The sequence below is a fragment of the Meriones unguiculatus genome, chromosome 2 (genome assembly GCF_030254825.1).
Source record: "Meriones unguiculatus strain TT.TT164.6M chromosome 2, Bangor_MerUng_6.1, whole genome shotgun sequence".
In the NCBI taxonomy this organism is placed as follows: Eukaryota; Metazoa; Chordata; class Mammalia; order Rodentia; family Muridae; genus Meriones; species Meriones unguiculatus.
In genome coordinates, this window is record NC_083350.1 from 76,010,084 (window position 1) to 76,031,336 (window position 21,253).

General features: G+C 39.7%; 1 protein-coding gene across 2 annotated transcripts in view; it reads left to right on the plus strand.

Moving 5' to 3' along the window:
- Window positions 1-6,922: 6,922 nt before the first annotated feature.
- Esco1 (establishment of sister chromatid cohesion N-acetyltransferase 1) overlaps window positions 6,923-21,253 on the plus strand; it is a 35,571-nt gene continuing 21,240 nt past the window's right edge. Inside the window, exons 1-5 of one of the 2 annotated variants that reach the window (XM_021664836.2) lie at window positions 6,923-8,838; window positions 13,715-13,826; window positions 15,877-15,940; window positions 17,861-17,975; window positions 19,588-19,719. In XM_021664836.2, coding sequence (XP_021520511.1) covers window positions 7,309-8,838; window positions 13,715-13,826; window positions 15,877-15,940; window positions 17,861-17,975; window positions 19,588-19,719 — 1,953 coding nt within the window. In that variant the 5' untranslated portion in view covers window positions 6,923-7,308. The remainder of the gene's footprint in view (window positions 8,839-13,714; window positions 13,827-15,876; window positions 15,941-17,860; window positions 17,976-19,587; window positions 19,720-21,253) is intronic. The other variant, XR_009589893.1, reaches the window with a different exon arrangement.

A 21,253-nucleotide genomic window follows, 5' to 3' on the forward strand; every position in this document is an offset into this window, starting at 1 on the left:
GCTGGAAACCATCGACCTTTGGGACCTGCCTGAGCTTATTTTAAAGGGTTTTTTACAAATCTATCAGATTTTACATTGATGTGCGCGTGTGTGCGCACATGCTATGGCTGGCATGAGGCGGGAGTAGGTCCTCTTCCACCTTGTGGCCCAGGTGTACTAATCCGGCCGCCAGCGCTGTCACCCTCTGAGCCCTGTACCAGGCCGCGGAGCCTGCGCACGGCCGGAGGCGAGCGCAAGGACGCGACGCCGCCAACAGGGGGCGCTGCCACTTCCCCGCTAGGCGCCCACCCGCGGAGGCACGCACGCGAGGCCTCCCACCGCGCCTGCGCTGAGCGTGGACGCCGGCTCGCCTTGCCCCGACGCCCAGCCGTCTCGGCCCGAGCGAAAAACTGCGTGACACGCCGAGAGCGGGCGGCCATTTTCGCCTATCCGGGCACGTCAGCCGGGCGGCTCGGGGCCCGAGGACAGGCGCCGCGCAAGCGCACCCACGACGGCCGCAGGTAACTCCCAGCTGACGGGAACGCCGCCGCCGCCGGAAGTTTGGTGTTGGTGCCGCGGGGCGGCGACGGCCGCGACAGGAGCAGCTGAGCGTCTCGGGAGTACCCGGATGTGAGCAACCTGCGGGCTGCAGGAAGACCCCGGCCGCGCAGCAGGAAGGTAGGTGGGCGGCCCCGCGGGCCCGCCACCCCGGCCCGGCCCCGGAGGGCGGCTGGCGTTCCGCCGCGCGCCTCGTCCTCGTGCGCCCCGGCTCCTCGCGCCCGCGGGGACCGGCGTCCGAGGCGGGCGGCCGCGCGTCACCTGCCGCCGCTCGCCGGCTGTCAGAGCGGCCGGGCAGCCGGCGTCCGCGGACGGCTGGAGGCGGCGCGCGGCCGTGGCGAGTGCGGACAGCCCGCGCCCTGACCCGCAGGTAGCCCGGGCCTGGCTCCCCGCCCCCAGCCTCCCTCCTTCCGTCCGTCCTTCCTTCCTTCCGCATCCTCCGGCGGCGGCGGGGCTGCGGCCGCTGAGCCCCAAGGCCCTGCCGCCGGCCGGGCGGGATGTAGGGGACCCCGGCGCCAGCGCCTCTCCGTCTCAGGAACTAGTGGAGGCTGGAGATGGGGCCGGAGCACAGGTAGAAGCAGGTCCTTCAGGGCCCGGGGAAGTTTTGCGTCGCCAGGGCGGAGGGAGATATGAACGGAAGTCAATCGCCTCTTGGATTTGGGTTTATTTTGAACAGGCACAGTGGCTCTGTCTGTGTCGCCCAAAGTCCAAACATTGGGTCCCCGCACCCGCCTCTAAATGGTGCCTTGCGAAAATTCGACGGAGACAGAATTTTGTAGTGGGTAGTGCTAGGCGCTGGAGCAGTAAGGGATCACAGGGAGATGTGAGAAGTCAGCCGAAATGAGTTTCTTGTAGCAGGAAGCAGTGCAGCATAATTACCTAAGTGGCATTTTCTTTTCCCCTTTTTAGAGGAGACTCACCATGTAGGCCAGGCTGGCCTGGCACTCAGACCCACCTGCCTTTGCCTCGCCAAAGCTGGGGTTAAAGGCGTACCTCTAGGCCCGGAGCAAAACAGTATCTTAGTTGGTGAGCTAATAAGATGTGACCTCTACCCCTCCCCCAATCTAAACATTTTTTAAAAAGTAGGAGCGAGGGTTCAACATGAACCACCTGGTAAAAAAGGCCGCTAAGCCTGCCAAGCTGAGCTTGGTTTCTGGTCATGAGGAGGAGACAACTGACTCAGGTGTCTGCAGTATACACATAAACAAGTAAATACGGGAACGGACTAGGGGTTGTAGTTCTGTGTATAGAGCTCAACATGAACAAAACCCTAGGTTCTAGGACCGAAAATAAGAAACTTGGTGAAACACCATTTCAGTTGTGTTGGTCAAGGTTTCAGTGAACTGAGCTATATTTTGCTTCTCTGATTTTGTGTGCATGATTTTTTTTTTTTAATTTAAAAACTAAAATTCCCAGCGAGACGGTCATAAACAAAACAAAGGGAAAGTGCTGAATTTGGGAGCTCCTAATTCAGATAATTATCATCTGAGGAAACAAAGAATTGTATATACACTGTCCCTCCTTTTTAAAGACAGTGTTGGAAGTATAGGTCTTTAAACAAAATTTGTCCTGCCCTACCAGCTTTTACTTAAGTTCTTACTGAGGAAAACACTGTGTGTGTGTGTTGGTGTGTGTTGGTGTGTTTTGAGACACGGTTTCTCTGTGTAGCTTTTGCTGTCCCGGACTCAGTTTGTAGACCAGGTTGGCGTCTTAACTCACAGTGATCTTCCTGTCTCTGCTTCTCAAGTCCTGTGATCCGAGGTATGTGCTTCAGTGTGTTTTTGTTGTTGTTCAGTCAACAACATAATTATTTGTTTTTTTGCTCAAGACAGGATTTCTCTGGAGACTAGGCTGGCCTTGAACTTTGAGATCTGCCTGCCTCTGCCTCTTGAGGCTGGGATTAAAAGCGTGTGCTACTCCATCTGGCGTTTATGTAGGATTTTAAAATAGCTTTTGTTGAAATTGCTATATGTTACAGTTATTGTGTTATAAATAAGTGGATTTATTAAAATGTGTGATAATGCCTGAATTAAAAGTTAAGGGGCTAGAGAGATGTCTCAGCAGTTAAGAGCACTGGCTGCTCTTCCAGAGGACCTGAGTTCAGTTTTGAGCACCCACGTGGCAGCTCACAACTGTCTGTAACTCCTATTCCAGGGATCCAACACCCTCATATAGACACATGCAGACAAAATACCAATGTACATAAAATAAAAAAATTTAGAAAAGAGTTGACATAAAGTTTCTAAAGTGCTAAAGAGAGGGCTTAGTAGTTAAGCTTGCTGCTTGTTTTTGCGGAGGGCCTTGCTTCAGTTCCCAGGGTCCACATGGCTGCTCACAGCATTTCTAACTAGTTGCAGGGGATCTGATTCTCTCCTGATCTTGATAGACACCAGAGATACACATTTTAGACATATATATACACAGGCAAACACTCATACACATTCAATAAGTAAATCTAAAAGCAGTTAATACAAGGAGCAGCTTTAATGATAACAGCAGTAGTCCAAATTATTTTGCTTAAGAATGGGAGTTATATTACATTTTGTAATCTCCTTAGTGTTTAGCTTAATAGAATGCAACTGGACTGTCCTATGAGCTTCTGTATCCAGTCAGCTGTTTCTGGCTGAAGTACATGAAGGAAATCCAGCTTCATAGTAATATGTTGAGAAATTTAATAACTTAGATAATTGTGATTGTACGACAAAACAGTAAGTAAGGGTATTTTAAAGGTTAGTTACAGTATGGAGTCTGAAATGTTTTAAGCCATTGTCCTGGTCAGTATTTTAAGAAGCTTACTTCAGATTTGGCTCAAAAACTGTGGTAGTGATTTTATTCTTTCCTGATGGGATTAACTTTTGTTTGTTTTTAGTTTTTGGTTTTTTGAGACAGGGTTTTTCTATGTAGCCTTGGCTTTCCTGGACTTGCTTTGTAGACCAGGTTGGCCTTGAACTTACAAAGATCAGCCTGCCTCTGCTGCCCTGAGTGCTGGGATTGATTGCAGGCGCACCCCACCGCTCCACGTGGGGTTAACAACTGAAAAGATGTTTTTCCAAAAAAAAAAAAAAAGGATGTACATTAGGCAATCACAAATCAAAAGTATTAGAGCACTTTAGACCCGAAAAGATAACTAAAAACAAAAAGAAGTTGGCAAGTTGGCAGATTGTAAAGAAATTGGAATATTCAAATATAGCTGGGTGGAATGTAAAATGGGTCCTGGAAGAGCAACCACTGCTCTTAACTCCTGTTGACATCCCTTAGCCTTTCTTATTGTTATTTTAAAGAGAGGTTCTTGGGTGGGGAGAGGGCACTATTGGAGATTGAGGTTAGGGCCTCACATACACTAGGCAGGCACAGCTTTGCTTTTTTATTTTCTGAAAAGGGTTATTTTGTGTGTGGGTGTTCCCTTGTGCATGTGCATGTGCACTGTGTGTCTTGTGTGATGGAGACCAGAAGAGGATCTAGATAGAGTCCCCTGAATGAATTTCAGGTGGTTTTATTGTGCTGCCTAGTGGGTGCTGGGAACTGAATCTAAGTCCAAGAGCAGCAAATTCTCAGTTCTCACTGCTGAACCAGCTCTCCAGCTCTCTGTGGTTCCCCACTCCTTTCTTTTGGAGTTCAGTGTTAATAGTTGTTCCAAAAATGTGTGTTGCTGTTTCTTAGCCCAGCTAACACCCAAATAAGTGAGACTGGACAATGTTATTTATTTAACAAGCTTTAAGGCACAATACTGAGCAGTTTTTACTCTTATTTTAATCCTCTAAGCTAGTCTGGCTTCCTCTTTGCCAAAATCTCTGAGATACTTAAAATTTTATGGCTTTATCTGCTCCAGCTCTTTTCTCATATTGTGTTCTGCACCTCTGCCTGGGCCTGAATCCCCATTTCCTCTCTCTGTCTCTCCTCCTCCCCTAGCTGGCCGGAAGTCCAGCCCTATTCTCTCCCCTGCTTGGTCATTGGCTGTTAAGCTGCTTTATTGACATATCTAGAGACAGTTGGGGAGCAGTGTTTACACAGCCTTGAGAGAGTAGATGGCTCACCACAAGATTTCAGCCAGATATAGGGGGCACAGAAATCAGCAACTGAATCTTTACGCAGTGCACAGTAACATTATGCCTGCTGACAGGGTATCTCTTTGTAGCCTTGGCTGCCCTGAATCTTGCTCTGTAGAGCAGGCTGACCTCAAACTACCTGCCCCTGACTTTTGAGTGCTGGGATTAAAATTGTGTTTCACCACACCTGGCCTATTTTGTCTTTTTAAAGTAATTCTTTGGATTTTGTATATGATTTACATGTATGTATGTATATATATATATATATATATTTTTTTTTTTTTTTTTTTTTCTCTTTTGAGGCAGAGTCTTATGTGGTCAAGGCCTGTCAAATGGCTGGTCTCAAGCTTGTCATATAGCATAGCATGACCTTGGACATTTGAGCTTCCTGTTTCTACCTCTCAATTGCTGGGATTACTTGCATGCACCACCAAGATTCACTTAAAAAACATTTTTTTTCAGCTGCCATGATGGTACACTTCCTTAATCCCAGACCTCCTGAGGCAGATCTCTGTGAGTTGCATGTGCAACCACGTATGACCAAAATTTTTTAACTGAAAATATCTTTGTTTTAGACTCCTTGGGTAAAATATTGTACTTAAAGCAAAAAATTTCCTTGAGCATTTTGAAGGATTTTGCATTTTCTTGCTTGTAATGTTGACATCAAGACAGTTTATTATATTTCTGATTTTTTATTCAAGACAGCTTTGGCTGTCCCGGACTTACTCTGTAGAGTAGACTGGCCTCGAAATCACAGAGATCCACCTGCCTCTACCTTCCTGAGTGCTGGGATTAAAGGTTGTGCCACCATATCTGGCTTCCATGGATGGTTCTTTAGTGGGTCTATTTACTTTATTTTTTTAGTTTACTTTTTTATTTACTTTATTTTTAAAATTTATTTACTCATTTTTAATTTATGTCTATGTGCCTGTGTGAGCATATATGCACATATTCTTTCAGGTGCACATAGAGGCCAGAGAACATTGGATTCTCACAAACTGGAGGTAAAGATGGTTGTGAGCTGCCCGGTGTGGTTGCTGGAGACCAAACCTGCGTTTTTTTGTGTAAGAGCAGTTAAGTGCTCTTAACTATTGGGCCATCTACCCCATTGCCTTTAGTCCTTTAGTTTTAATACTGTATTTCTGTTTATTATTTGAGACAGGGTTTCTTGTAGCCTGCAGATGGCCTTGAACTTCTGTTCATCATGCCTTTATTTCCTAAGTGCTGGGATTATAGATTTGTACTACCATACTTGATTTTATGAGGGGCTGAGGATCAAGATCCTGTACACACACACACACTTACACAGAGAGATATTAAAAATTTTAAGTACCAGATTTCAAAGAAAAAAATTTATTTTAAAACTTTTTTCCATACTATATAATGGATGTATATTGTTCCAGTGGATGCATGTACTGGATTGTACTTCAGGGTAAAAATAATGAAATTAAGTGCTATGTATAAAATGAGCTTTGGTGAGTATTAGTCTAGTGGTCAGGGTAGAGTTAGAATTATAGGATATTATTTGATGAGAGGTTAAGATGATTACATTTTTTATCTTTTTAAACATTTTAATTAATTTTTTTTAGGTGCTGTAAAATGTGTTAAGAAGAGGTCATAAGGAATGGTTTTATCATATTTTCTTGAGTTATGGTGGCTGAAACATCAGTTCTATCTTGTGGGAAAAGAACTGTAAGTACACTCAAGGGATAATTAATTTTTAAGTATTCTCTATTTTTAATAAGATAAGTTTTTGAGGAATGTGTTTGGAAGGGATTAGAGAGATGGCTCAGTGGTTTAGAATGCTTGTTGCTCTTGCAGCGGACCTGGGGTCAATGCCCAGCACCCACTCACAATCATCCAAATCATGAGTACCTCCAGTTCTAGGGCATCCAACATTTCTTTCTGACCTCTGTGGGCATCAAGCATGTATGTGGTGCATATATGTTCAGGCAAAATATTTATATACTTAAAATAAGTATAAAATAATGAAAAAATATATTTGGGAGACTTTATTGTCAAATACAGTCTAAAAGAAGGAGTTAAATTTTATTTCAATTGAGGTGTTTTTCTGTATAGTGTTGATCTGTTTTTTTAGACATAAAACTTAATGTCTGTCTTTTAATTTTTCAGAAATGGCAGCACAAAAGGATATCTGTATTAATAGAGTACTTTACTAAGCGAAGGAGATTAAATAGAAGCCACAGACCAACAAACTTGGCAAACAAGGAAAGAAACCTGTTAGCCATAAGACATGTTACAAATGCGTCAACGTCCAGTAGCTGTAGACTTCAGAAGAAAAAAGTTTTCAGAAATTTTGTCAAAGCAGACAGGTCAGTGATAAATAACTGCTCTAGTAATAGGGTTAGGCCCAAAACTAAAAGTAATTAAAACAAATTGGATCTGAATGAAGTTTATTTTCATTAAAAAAATAAAAACTTCTGAAAATATTAAATTAGAATTTTCTTCAGATTTCCATTTCCCTATCCATCAGGAAGCATATATCTTTTGGCATTCATGCAAGCTTTTTTCATGTCTTAGGAATTGCAGAGAGCAACCTTACTTGAAACAACCTGGTGTTTTTGTTGGAAATGTACATCAGTGTAAGTTAAAGTTGATTTTTAAGATCTACTCCTTAGTAATAATACTAAGTACTTAGCATCTGCACCTTACCTGGACACAGTCCTCAAAAACTCCTCAGAAAGGAGGACATTACTCAGGAATAATGTCCATTCAGGAGAAATCAAAAGAAAATTCCTCCAAAGTTACTAAAGAAAGTGAAGATGAGAATTTAGAACTAGCAATTCAAGGTTCTCAAAACAGTCTAGCAGAGAAATCAGGCCCCAAGGAAGCTGTAAAGGCACCGGTTAGATCTTCCAATAAAAGTAAAGTAAATCAGTCTGAATTGGGAACACGAATGAGTACAAGGTCAGCATCAGCAGCTGATAAAAATGCTACTAAATCCATTAATAAAAATAATGTAACTCTGAAGGGACAGTCACAAGACTCTACAAAGAAGAAGAAATTATGTCAGGAAAAATTAGCACTGGGAACCTTCAAAGGAAATGAACAATTTAACCGAAGATCTCAAAGACTGCAACAATTAACGGAGTGTTCAACCAGGTCTTTGCGTAGTAGAGAGATTCAGGGTCAAATTCAAGCAGTTAAACAGAATTTGCAGCCAACAAGAAGAGAACAGTGTAACAGTACTCAAAGTAAATCTAATCAAGTTAAAGTAAACCCAAAGCATGTGAAAAGAAAAGTGCTTGAAATAAAGTCTGATGGTAAGGAGGACAGAAGTTCAGTTATGAATGAAGTAACAAATTCTCCCAAAGGAAAGAAGCGCAAAGTGCAGCATCAGACAGCTTATACTTGTGGTTCTCAGTGCGTCCACGGATCTGAAAAATGTCTCCAGGACACTGTGAGAAAAGAAGAAACAAAACCTGTGCCTGTGTCTTCTGAGATTAGAAAATTAAAAGCAGCTACTTCAGTGGTTTCTAAAAAGAATGAACTGAGGAAATTAGCTCATACACAAGTGAATGCTAGCACAAAATCCCCCCAAATTCCTCTGCCATTAGTGCCTGAACAAAGTATTGATCATGAATTGGAGCAAGCTGGAAAGAGCAAACGAGGTAGCATTCTCCAACTTTGTGAAGAAATTGCCGGTGAAATTGAATCAGATACTGTAGAAGTGAAAAAGGAATCGTCACACATGGAAAGTGTAAAGGAGGAGAAGCCTACAGAAGTAAAATTGGAAGGGACTGATGTTGAAAGACAAGCACTCCATCACAAAGAAACAAGCCAGGATGTGCAGTGTAATCGTTTCTTTCCCAGTAGGAAAACAAAGCCTGTGAAATGCATACTAAATGGAATAAGTAGCTCAACTAAGAAGAACTCCAGCTGGACTAAAATTAAACTCTCAAAATTTAACTCTGTGCAACAACAGAAATTGGACTCTCCAGTATCTCCTAAGTTGGGCTTATTACGAACTGGCTTTTCACCACCAGTTTTAGAAATGCCTCATCCAGTGTCTCAGAGTACATTTTTAGAGATGAAACCACATGGTAATGTAACTTGCCAACAGGATAAAATGAAAGGAATTAAATCTGAAGATGTTAAAATTAATAATATTGAAATTAATAAAGCCACAAAAGGGGCTCCTGGAAATTGTCATTTGGATAATCACATTAAACCCTCTCCTGACTCACCATTGGATAATCAGATGAAACATTCTTGTGAGTCAGCGCCAGATCAGGTAACCATCTTTATTATGTGCAGTAAAAAGGCTGAGCAGTTTCTACACACTTATTAAGTGTTTGAAACACACCTTTTCTCAGTAATTGATAAATTTGTTAACCCAGTCTTACAGTGAAACACTAAACAACTCAGTGTTTCACCTTTATGTGTATATTCCTCATGTTTCCTTGTTTTTATTGGTTTTATTTTATGGAAAGCATAACTGGAATTCTAGCCTTTAAGTTTAACACACAGTTGTAGTTCCTTGTTTTCAAAATTAATTATAGCAACAGAAAGCACATCTCAGCGATTTAAAATCTAGAATTTAGCCAGTGCAGTGGTAGCCCATGCCTTTAATCCCAGCGCTCAGGAGGAAGAGGAAGAGGCAGGCTGCTACACAGAAAACCCACAGAAAAACCCACCAATGGACCAACCAGCCAACTAAACAAACAAACAGACAAAATCTAGGACTTAGAACTTGTGCCTGTTTCTGAGATGTTAAGATTGTGGGTGGGGAATATAGCTTAGTAGAAGAGGGCTTGCTTAGCATGTGTGAGTCCTATCCCCTGAAATTTAATTGTGATAATTAAATTTCTGTTTTATAATTCTGATAAAACATAATTCTGTTTTATCTGAAGAAATGTAAAAGTTGTGTATCTTTTTTTAAAAATTATTTTCAGTATTTATAAAAGTAGATGAAGCTTTTTCTTTCCAAATGAAAATTACCAGTGGAATGCTGATTAAAAATTTCTTATGTGTAGAACGTGGGTGCGCTCCATAATACAGGCGAATGTATATTGATTATTTAATTTTATGAGAAAACAGAGCAAAATGTGAAGTCATGTTTAGTGATTTATTTTAGGGCTAGAACACAAGTATTCTAGGTCTGAGCACAGATTTCTTCATAAAACATATTCTGGTGTGCTGAATATTTGAAAAATCATATGAGCAAAAAACCTAAGTACCTCCAAAGTTTTCAGAATAGTTAGAATGCATTTTAGAGACTCTGGGGTTAGGAGCTGTCTTGAATGAGACAGATTCATGCAAAAGCTGTGGAAAATCAAGTGTCCATTGTTCCTGGATTGAAAACCAAAGTGAGATTCCAGGGCTATACACAGAGAAATTGTGTCTTGAAAAACCAGAAAAAAACAAAACAAAAAACCAGAGTGAACTTAAGGAGTTGGGGGTTTAGATTAAATTACCTATATGAATGCAAATAAAAGCATTAGTTTAAAAAAAAGATCATTCAGGGCTGGAGAGATAGCTCAGAGGTTAAGAGCACTGTCTGCTCTTCCAGAGGTCCTGAGTTTAATCCCCAGCAATCATATGGTGGCTCACAACCATCTATAATGAGGTCTGGTTCCCTCTTCTGGCTTGCAGATACACATGCAGAGAGAGCGCGGTATACATAGTAAATAAATAAATCTTAAGATCATCATTCAAAATGTTTAATAAATAATGCAGCAATTACAAGTAAGCAGTGAATAGCATGAGGAAGTTCTACGTCTGGGAATATACTTTAATGGTGGGCTGCTTGCCTAATGTGTGATGCACTAGGTCTAGTTCTAGATCCAGTCGGGCAAAATGTGTTTTTTTTGAGAGGTGTGGCTTTTATTTAGGGCTGTGACTCCAAGTGGAATGGCTGAGTCTGTCTATCTTCTAACTGTGCTGCAGAGCTTTTCGGAGCTCAGGAGGTAGGTTCATGAGAAAGGCGAGAAACCACATCCATTTTTTTGGACTAATATGGCAGAACAGTGATGTTTACGCATTGGCCCTTTCTAACACCATTTTTAGTGACACGTACTTGAGTTTGTGCAGTTCTTCATTATAAGAAACAATCTGAGAAACTTGTTGCTCTGTTAAAATTTATATATTTTGAAATTCTTGAATATTCAGAATTTCATAGCAGTGAATGTTGCTCTCATTTTTATCTACTACTATTTGAGAAAATGAGAATTAAAAAAAAAACAAACTACTTCAGACTTTGTAAAGTAAAGCAGACTGGATCTGGGGGCACAGGCCTGAAATCCCAGCTTCTTGGAATGTGAGACAGGACTGGATTTGTTCCATGTCTCTTTTTAGTTAAATGTGCTTCTTGGCCTCCAATAATTTTATTTTATTTTAATTTATTGTGATTTTATGTACACATGTACAAAGAATACTTAGCTTTGTGTGTATTTTAAGTTTTATATAAATAGTATTTTGTATTTATGTAAAACTTTTTGAATTTGGCTTTGTGCAGCGAGCATTTGATTCGTAAGTATTATTAATAGTTTCAAAAGAATTTATTTTTAATTTGTCTTTTTCTTTAATAGGGATTTTTAGGTGTTAATTTTTTTGTGCTCACTATTATAATGTGATTAAGATAAGTGGTAGTCACCATTTCATTTCAGAGCATGCTTCAGTACCTGCTGCATCCAGGGTGCTGTGTGGAAGAGGTTATGTTTCCTACTTTACAGAATTTATATTGTAGCAACCACTTAGAGATTTTTTTATACCTGTCTAAACATTAAAAAGGGAGGTAGAATGGCTTAACTTCCTAATAGTTTTTTGTTCAATGAATATTGCCTGTATTGTAAGAAGGAATCGTAAGTCTCAGTCACAGTCTGCACTGTAAATTGTTATTCATATATTACAGATACGAAAAGTGAGGCTTTAATATTTAAGTAACTTAATTTGAATGACTTAAATTTTATATGCATTGATGTTTTGCCTGCATGTATGTCTGTGTGAGGGTGTCAGATAACCTGGAACAGGAGTTAGAGACTGTTGTATGAAGTGCCTTTTTGGCTGCTGGGAAGTGAACTCAGGTTCCCTGGAAGAGCAGCCAGTGCTCTTAACCACTGAGCCTTCTCCAGCCCCTCTTCCGTTTTTAACAACATTTATTTTTATTTGTGTGTATGTCTGTGTGTTTTTATAAGTGAATGCTGTGTGTGTGCAGGTGCCTGTGAGGCCTGAAGAGGGAGTGAGCTTCATGAGCTGGAGTCAGCTGTGAGCCACACAGTACATGGGCTGTAGGAACTAGACTCAGATTCTCTGGAAGAGCAGCAAGTACTCTAAAACTGCTGTGTTACCTTTCCAGTCCCTTCTTTTCCATTTTATGTGTCTATTTACAGATTTGTGTATGTGTGTGGCAGAGTGCTCTGGGGAGCCTCTCCTGTCTTCCTGTGCCTGCCTAGTGAGAGTTAGAGGGGGTCTGCCATAACCCTGTGGCTTTCAAGAGGCTCTGGTAATCTAAACTTGGTTCTCACATTTCCTCAACAAGGACAGTAGCCACAGAGCCATTTTCTCAGTTCCGGATAAGAAGTTTAAAGCTCACTTATCACTTATTTTAAATCAACTAATTAACATTTTATTAGTGGAGAGAAGAATCACTGGTGATGTCATTTGTTCTCATTAAAAATTTTCAGAATAATTGACTTCTGGCAAGGAGAAGTGTGAGGGTGACTTGAGACAGGGTAGTGCCACACAGCCCACACCAGCCTTGAACTAAAGTTCTCGCTTCAGCCTCCTGGGAGTGCTAGGATTATAGCCATGTGCCACCACACTTGGCTTTCTGTTTCAATGTTATTTAGAAAACAAAGCCAAACCCAGCCCATGTTTTAAAGTCATGGTATGGGCTGAAGAGATGAGTGGCCAAGAATGCACACTGCTCTTGGAGAAGAACTGAGTTTGGTTCCCAGCACCCACATCAGGATGCTTACAACAGGCAGCTTGAAACACCGTTTTCTATACTCCATTGGCTCCAGCACTCAAATGTGAACCCTCCTAAGACACCCACACTCAGAAAGTAGTGTTACTTGTTCATTGTAACAGTCACAGTAGAGATACACACAAAGTTGATTCCATGAGATAACCAACTTTGATAGAATTTGAAGTATTCCTGTTAGTGATGGACTATCTGCTTTGTAAAGTTTTGAATTGAAGGTTCTTGGTAATAAAAAGATAAATGTTCTTTAAAAATAGAATTATTGGCAAATAAGCTGATTAGAAAGACGTGTATGAGAAAGAAAGTAGATGGTAATTGGGAAAAATTGGGGAATGTCTTCGTAAAAGGTTAATTTTTTTTAAAGATTTATTTATTTATTTATTATGTATACAATGTTGTCTACATACAAACCTGCACGCCAGAAGAGGGCACTGGATTTCATTGTAGATGGTTTGAGCTACCATGTGGTTTCTGGGAATTGAACTCAAGACCTTGGGAAGAGCAGCCAGTGCTCTTAACCTCTGAGCCATCTCTCCAGCTCCCGAAAGGTTAATTTTTAAGTGATAAGTTGAAACTTTATAAGGGAAAAGATAACTAGTCTGTTCAGGACTATAGAAATTTAGTGTGAAACACAGATTATCCAATATTATGGAACAGAAAAAAAAACAGGTAAAATTGACTTTAATGTCTTTTACTTAGTCTGTTATATAAAAATACTGTCATTTTAACATTTTTGGGGTTGTGGGTGTAGAATACCGTATTGGACAGTACAGTATAAACATGAACTTTGAGGAAAAGCATAGAACTAGGTGAGTATAGAAGATATTTAAATTTTTGTTTGTTTTGTTTTGGTGCTCTGAGGTAGCTCACTACGTAGCCCTTGCTGTCCTGGAATTCCCTATGTAGATCAGGATGGCCCTGAACTAATCGTGACCTGCCTGCCTCTCTGCCTCCTGAGTGCTGGGATTAAAGACCCAATGAGATGTTTTAAATTTAGCCTGGGATTAATGGTAACTGAAGATAGTTACCTGTGGCAAGATCATGGATGAACTTGGCATTTTTATGAGGATTACTCCAATTACAAAGTATTATCTTCAAAACAGTTTTAGTAGGCATAACTTGCTGAAAATATATTAGGATAAGTCCCAGAGGTTGACTTAAGAATGTTGGAATTCTATGTGTTCAGAATTTCAGCTTATGTTCGGCATCTAAAGTAGAGAATAATCCATTAGAAAACACTGCTGCTGTCTCAACTCTTCCCAATCAAGCAAAGATTGAAGGAGACAGAAGATTTCCAGGTAATACTTTAAATTTTTATTTGAATTTTTCAGTGTTCAGTGTCATATTTGTTAGTAGTAGAGAAATTTTCATGAGAAATAGGCCTGTTGATTATTGCTATGTTCTTTTAAAAATAGGTTTATATTACTTTTATTTATGTATATGTTCATGTGTGTATATGTCCTTGGAATCCAGAAGAGGGCAGCAGATCCCCTGAATTAGAGTTACACGGATGGTTGCTAGACCTTGCAGTGTGAGTGCTGGGAACTGAACTGTGTCCTCTGCAAGATAGCAGGTGCACTTAGCCACTGTGTCATCTTTAGCCCTTGCTATGCTTTTTAAATTTGTGGTTAGCATTAATTCTTTTAGGAGGATTGCTTCCATTGACTGGTTTGTGACAGTACTAAATACTGTCTTTTGCCTGCCTACCACAAGTTCTTTGGTTTCTATAGCTCCTATTTTGACATTCTCTAGAAAAGTGCTCCTTAATGAATTGGGGTTAGCAACTTATTTCTCAGACTATCTGTTATTTGTGCTTTACCATTATAGGTTTTTTGTTTTTTTTTTTTTCTTTTTAACACTCAGTGAGTCCATCTTTGAATTAAGGGTTTAACTAATGCTTCAAGTTTTCCACTTATACTGTTCAAAAGCTTTATTTTTATAACCTCATGATCTTTAACATTAGTTGAACTATTGTATAGATATTTGTTCATCTTTGTCTAATGAAGCAACAGTGGATCCAGAATTCTCTAATTGTATTATTTTCTACAAAGGAAAGATATACTTGAAGTAAAATGCTGAGGTCAGGGAATCACAGCTGTTCCTGAGTGCCTAATTTTACTCAAGTAGGAGAGGAATGAATATAATACAATAATGAGAAATGCATTTACTGAAAAATAAAATACTTTTTGAATTAGTTATTTATATAGTTAAGATTCTTAAGAACAAAATTTTAAACAGAATGTTTTATATCTCCATATAGAGCTTAGTCATGCAGGCATTGAGCCAATTTCTTTTATTTAATAATGACTTTTGAAATTAAGAGATAAATTGAGCCAGGTGTGGTGGGGCATGCCTGTAATCCCAGCACTCGGGGGAGGCAGAGGCAGGTGGATCACCGTGAATTTGAGCCTGGCCAGAGTGAGTCCAGGACAGCCAAGGCTACACAAGAGAAACCCTGTCTTGAAAAACCAAAAAAGAGAGGAACTGAATCTACTAGATCTCTTTGCAGCTTCTTACTCTGATTTTGTATAATACAGAGCTTTTCTGTCTTTTTTTAGAAGGTAATATATAAAAGGGAGGCTCTAATTTTATTAGATGTTTATTGTTAAAATTAAATTGTTTTTGAGATTTTAATTATATCATTTTCCCTTTCTCTTTCCTGTTTCCAACCCTCCTATATGCTCTTCCATGCTCTCTTTTATATTCATGACATCTTTTATTAGAGTAAAGTAACTTCTGGGGGCTGGAGAGTTGGCTCAGTGGTTAAGAGCACTTGCAGAAAGCCTAGGCATGGCGGCTTACAGCCACCTGTATGTACCTCTAGCTCGAGGAGTCCAGCGCCCTTTTCCGTCCTCCTTGGCCATTTCATGTATGTGGTGCACTTACATATGTCCGTGCACTCATACATTCTCCTCAATAAAAAGAAATCTTAAGGTGATCTCAGTGTACTAACTGCTTAATTGAAAAATGATGCATGCCTTTAGTTCCAGCACTTGGAAGGCAGAGGTGGGGGATCTCTATGAGTTCCAGGCCCCGTCAGGGAGCGGTGGAAGAGAGAGTGTGTATGGTTTCTTCCAGAAGAATGAGGGCTGTAGAAGTGTTTTAAGATATTGTACTGGAGAGATGGCTGAGCTCAGAGTACTGGCTGCTTTTCCTAGAGGACCCAGGTTCCCAGCACTCACACAGTGCCTCCCAACTATCTGTAACTCCAGTCCCGTGGGATCTGATGCCCTCCCTGTTGTGGCCTTTGAAGGCACAGATATACATGTAGGCATGAAATGCTCACTCACACATGTAAAAGTAAATAAATCTTTCCAAACCCAATTTATGTGCTTTATTAAATCACAGGTCCAGCTCCTAAGCAGCAGCACACTGTACTCAGTCACAAAGCATCTATAAACAGCAAGCACAGGTAGGTATCACTTTAATTTAGGACATTATATGTGAGAGTTCTTAGACTGAAAAATTAATGCTGGTAAGCATCATTTACTCAAACTTTTTGTTGTTGAATGTTTTTTTAATTAATTAATACGTATATAGTATTCTGTCATATACACCTGCACACCAGAAGAGGGCATCCAGTCTCATTACAGATGGTTGTGAGCTACCATGTGGTTTCTGGGAACTGAACTCAGGACCTTTGGAAGAGTGGACAGTGCTGGGAATTGTACTCAGGACCTTTGGAAGAACAGCCAGTGTTAACTGCTGAGCCATCTCTCCAGCCCCTGAATGTTTTGTTTGTTTGCTTTGTTTTTGAGTCAGGGTTTCTTCATGTAGCCCTGGCTATCTTGGAACTTGCTCTGTAGACCAGGCTGGCCTCAACTCAGGCACCTGCCTTCCTTTGCCTCCTATTGCTGGGATTAAAGGTGCCTGCCACCACTGCCATTGAACTTTTTCTATACTTGTTCATGGAAGAGCTTTTTTAAACATTTTTTTTCTTTTTTCTCTAAAGTTAATGTGCTTGAGCTTATTTTTCTCCTTTCCTATCTCATTTAAATTCTACATTTTGATATCCTCATGATTTTTTTTTTAGGTTAATTTTTATTTTTTTAATAATTTATTTCTTGTTTGTGTGCATTGATGTTTTGCCTGCATGTATGTATGTGAACCTTCAGGTGTCAGATCTTGGAGTTATTGACAATTATGAGGTGTCATGTAGGTGCTGGGAGTTGAACCAGGGTCCTCTGGAAGAATAGTCAGTGCTCTTAACCACTGAGCCATCTCTCCAGCCCCCCAGCATCTACTACTTTTTGGCTTCCAAATACCATAAAGTATTTGCTTTTCTACCCCTGATAAGTTTCATAATATCTTCCAGGCTCATCTGTGTTGCTGCAAATGAAAATATTTCTTTCTTTCCTTTCCTTTCCTTCCTTCCTTCCTTCCTTCCTTCCTTCCTTCCTTCCTTCCTTCCTTCCTTCCTTCCTTCCTTCCTCTCTTTCTTCTTTTTTTTTTGTTTCAGAACCTTTAATGAGAGAAAAAATACTACTGGGCTCAAAAGCACTGAGCTCTGTGCCATTGGAGAATGTCTGGATCACACAAAGCATACTAGTGAACAGATTGTGTCACTATAGATACCTACAGTAACAGAGTGCCAGAGTCATTTTGGGGGTCTCATGCCTGATAGGGAAAGACAGTTAGACTCTGGGACAGCACTGTGCCCTCCAGCACCTCTACCTCAAGCAACTCTTGGTACATCTCATTATGCTCATAGCCCTCCATTGGTGCTTTGGGTACCTGGGCCAGCTACCCACACAAGCATCGCCCACTTCGCTTTGGATCTCAATGCTGCCACAAAGTCGGTATTAATGAGCTACCTCCGTGGTGTTGATGCAGACCTCTGGGGCCTGCCCCTGCGTCGAGGAGCCACATGTGCCTGGGCCCTCACTTAGTTATGTGTACATACCACGTTTTAGTGACAATCCATTGATAAGACCTCTAAGTTGATTCTATGCTTTGTCTAATTTGTTTGATTTAATTTCCTTCTTTTGTCGTTGTTTGTTTTCAAGACAAGGGTTCTCTGTGAAGCTCTGGCTGTCCTAGAACTTGCACTGTAGACCAGGCCGGTCTCAAACTCACAGAGATCTGCCTGCCTCTGCTTCCTCTGAGTCCTGGGATGAAAGGCCACCACCTGGCTATAATTTCCTTTTTAAATTTGATATTGGGTATTGACCCTAGCTTAGATCTTTGTGCATGTACTCTGTTACTGATTAAATGTCCAGAAATCTCACCTTGATTTTAACATGGTTATCTTTTTCCTCTATGAAATTGAAATTTATTGTATAGGAAATGTGTTCTTGTCCTCAATGATTTGACGTCCTTTTCTCTTTTTAAGGGATATACCACCAACTCATTTTCAAATGAAATGTAATTCTCATTTGGAGATAACAATCCCAAAGGCCTTGAAACTGAAAGAATCAGAGAAAGTGGATGAAAAACAGCTGATTATAGTAAGTATACAATTTACCTGTTAGTAAATTGTTGTAAATGAATTATTTATGCAAGGTTCTTAAAATACATATTAATTCTTTTTGGTCATTGTTAAGTCTTCAATATAGAAAACATTCCTGGTACTATTATAGGCTCTTTTTCCTAAAATAAATAATATTTCAGTTTCCTGGTTTCTGGTTTTATTTGTAACAAATTATTATACTTTTTTTAAAAACATATTTCTTTGTTAGAGGAGTCACTCGATCACTCCCTTTTTCCAGAAGTTAATTTAGATATTAAAGGGACACGAACGTTAATCCGAATAGCACTGTTGGTCTGGCATATCTGTTACAGTGTCCATTGACAGATGAGTGTGTAATCACAATGTTACCAGCCTTGCAAGAAAAATCCTTGCACTTAGTGCAGCATGGATGAACTTTGAGAACAATAGTGTGAGTGAAATTGACCACTCACAAAAAAACAGAGACGATGGGATTTTACTCATGCCATGTGCCAAGAAAGTAGACTGGTAGGGAAAGATGACTGGTAGACAGTTGGTGGAATTGGAGAATGGGAAGTTACTGTTGATGGCTATAGAGTTAAGTTATGCAATGTGGAAAACTTCAAGAGACTGTAAAACAGCGTGAGTGAAAGCAGATACTACCAAGCTGCATACTTAAATATGCTCAAGCACATTTCATGTATATTTCCTTAAACTTGGCTTAGAGTTTTGTTAGACAATAAATAAATAAATAAATAAATAAATAAATAATTTAAAAATGCCAGGCATGGTGGCACATACCTGAAGCCCAGTACACAGGAGGCAGAGGAAGGAAGATTTCTGGGACATCAAGGCTAGCCTGGTTTACTTAGTGAGTTCCAGGCCAGCTATGGCTATGTAGTGAGTTCTAGGCTATCGAAGGATATATAGTGAGAACCCGCTTCAAAAAGAAGAAAGAAAAACACTACCTGAAGTAAGTTCCAGATAATATTTTGCTGATGGTTTGAGTCCTTTAGAATGAATTTCCTTTTAGTTTTATGTAGTCTTTTATTTGCAGTTGATTTCTGTTTATTGTTTGACCCTAGGTGTGTATGACACACTAGTGATGTTGCTAAGATCCTGTTCTGAAACTTTTTTGTACCTGCTTCAGTTTAGATTGCACAGTTGCAGAACAGAGAAAATAAATTTATAAATGCAAAAGTTTTATGTGTTGCTTTGTTGAGTGCACATGTGTGAGGGACATAGTCAACAAAACTGTCTTTAGTCACACTCCATCTTATTTTTTGAGACGGGACCTTTCATTGAACATGGAACATCAGTTCAGCTCAGCTGGCTGGCCAGCAGACTCCAGGGCTAGAATTTGAGACTTGTGCTTGTGCACTAGATTTTTTAGATAAATTTTAATTTATTATTACAGAGAGAGAGAGAGAGAGAAAGAGAGAGAAAACTTGTGTGAGCACACAATTGCGCACACATACCACTGTCCATGTGGAGGTCACCCAGATTTTAGATTTCAGTATCTTAATTTTTGTCATCAATTTAAATGTTGCTCATGTATGGTCACATAGTTTTGGAAGCTGAGGTCGAGTTTCTTTGGCAAGAAAGAAAACTTTCTGTTTTTCTATAAATAGGATGCAGGACACAAAAGATTTGGAGCAGTGTCCTGTAATATATGTGGAATGCTCTATACGGCTTCAAATCCAGAAGATGAAACCCAGCACCTGCTTTTCCACAACCAGTTTATAAGTGCTGTAAAGTATGTGGTAAGTAGACTTTGTGAATTAAAGCATGTGTGGTAGGTAATTAGGTCAGCTCTGAATGAACTGAGTTGCCAAATTTAAGTAATTGTGAATTTTTTTGTTTTTAGAGAATAGTAATATATACAAAGCATACATAGCATGCATAGATGCTGGCTTTCTATAAAACAAAACTAAATATAAAACCCAGAGAATTTATCCCAACAGGTTGATACTGTGGGATTTTTAATTTAGGTTATGTTTTTCAGTGTAATTGGTTTTCAAAAAGTTATTATACCTTTCTGTCTCTGTTATTTAGCTTGTGTATAGTTATTAAAATTTTTCTTTGATTTTTTTTATAATTACTGTGGATGAGTCTATATTTAATATTCATGTAGCTTCGTGCAATTCATTTTTGGGGATTGATAGTGTATATATATAGTATATAAATAGGTGATTTGAGAACCCTTTGCTGTTTTTAGAGTTAGTTTTTATGAAGTTAAAAAGAATTCTAGCGCATTTTTTAAGATGCCGTAAAGTCACTCAGGGAGGCAGAGGCAGGCAAATCTCTGTGAATTCGAGGGCAGCCTGGTCTACAAAGTGAGTCCAGGACACCAGAGAAACCCTTTCATACAAACAAAACAAAACAATGCCATAATGTAAATATGGTTTAGTGTAAAATGTATTTTAGTATAAAATAAATTTTATAAATACACTTAAGCACAATAGGTTTGTTTTACATTTGTTTCTAGAAATAGCGAATGTGTTAGCAGTTTTGATCCATTTCGGCTATTTGTAAAAGGATAACTTAGTATAACTGCTGTTTACCTGTAACTGAAAGAGAATCTTTTATTCTGCATATTACCTTCTGTACTGGACACGGAGACATCCAGGATATATGAACTGAACTTAGCAATTCATTTCATTGGGTATTAGATACCTGATCACTTAAAGGTCTTGATAGTATCATCCAGATTCATGTACTTGGCTTTAGTTGAATGGTTTATGTTCACTGCTTCATGGTTGAACCGTGTATCCTTTATTCAGTGTTCTTCCTACCCAGGCTAAGTGAGGCCTTTTTTGGTTCCCTACTCTGCTTATCCTTTGTATTGCCTATTTTATATATATTTTCCCACATACTCCTTCTTACAGCCTCACTAAATAAAATATCATGTGAGTGAATATAGGCTAGAACTTGATGAATTTTCCTTTGAAATTTAGACCTTTCTAACTTGGCTGTTAATAGTCTTACATCTGGAAAAGAAAGTGGTGCTGTTAAGTAGCTAATCATAGAATGTTTAGGGCCAGAATACATGAACCTCATACAAGTCCTTTGTATTCAATTTAAATTGTTTATTTCTCATTTTCATTTAGTTCCCTTTTCTCCTGTCCTCTCTTCCCCTCTCCTCCCTTCAGCTCCCCTCCCCTCCCCTCCCCTCCCTTCCCTTCCCCTCGATTGTTAGGATTAAAGCTGTACATCATCATTGCCCTGCTCATTTAGTTTCTTAAAATTATAAAAACTATATTTAAAAGGCTTAGTTGTTCACTTTAGGAAAATTTT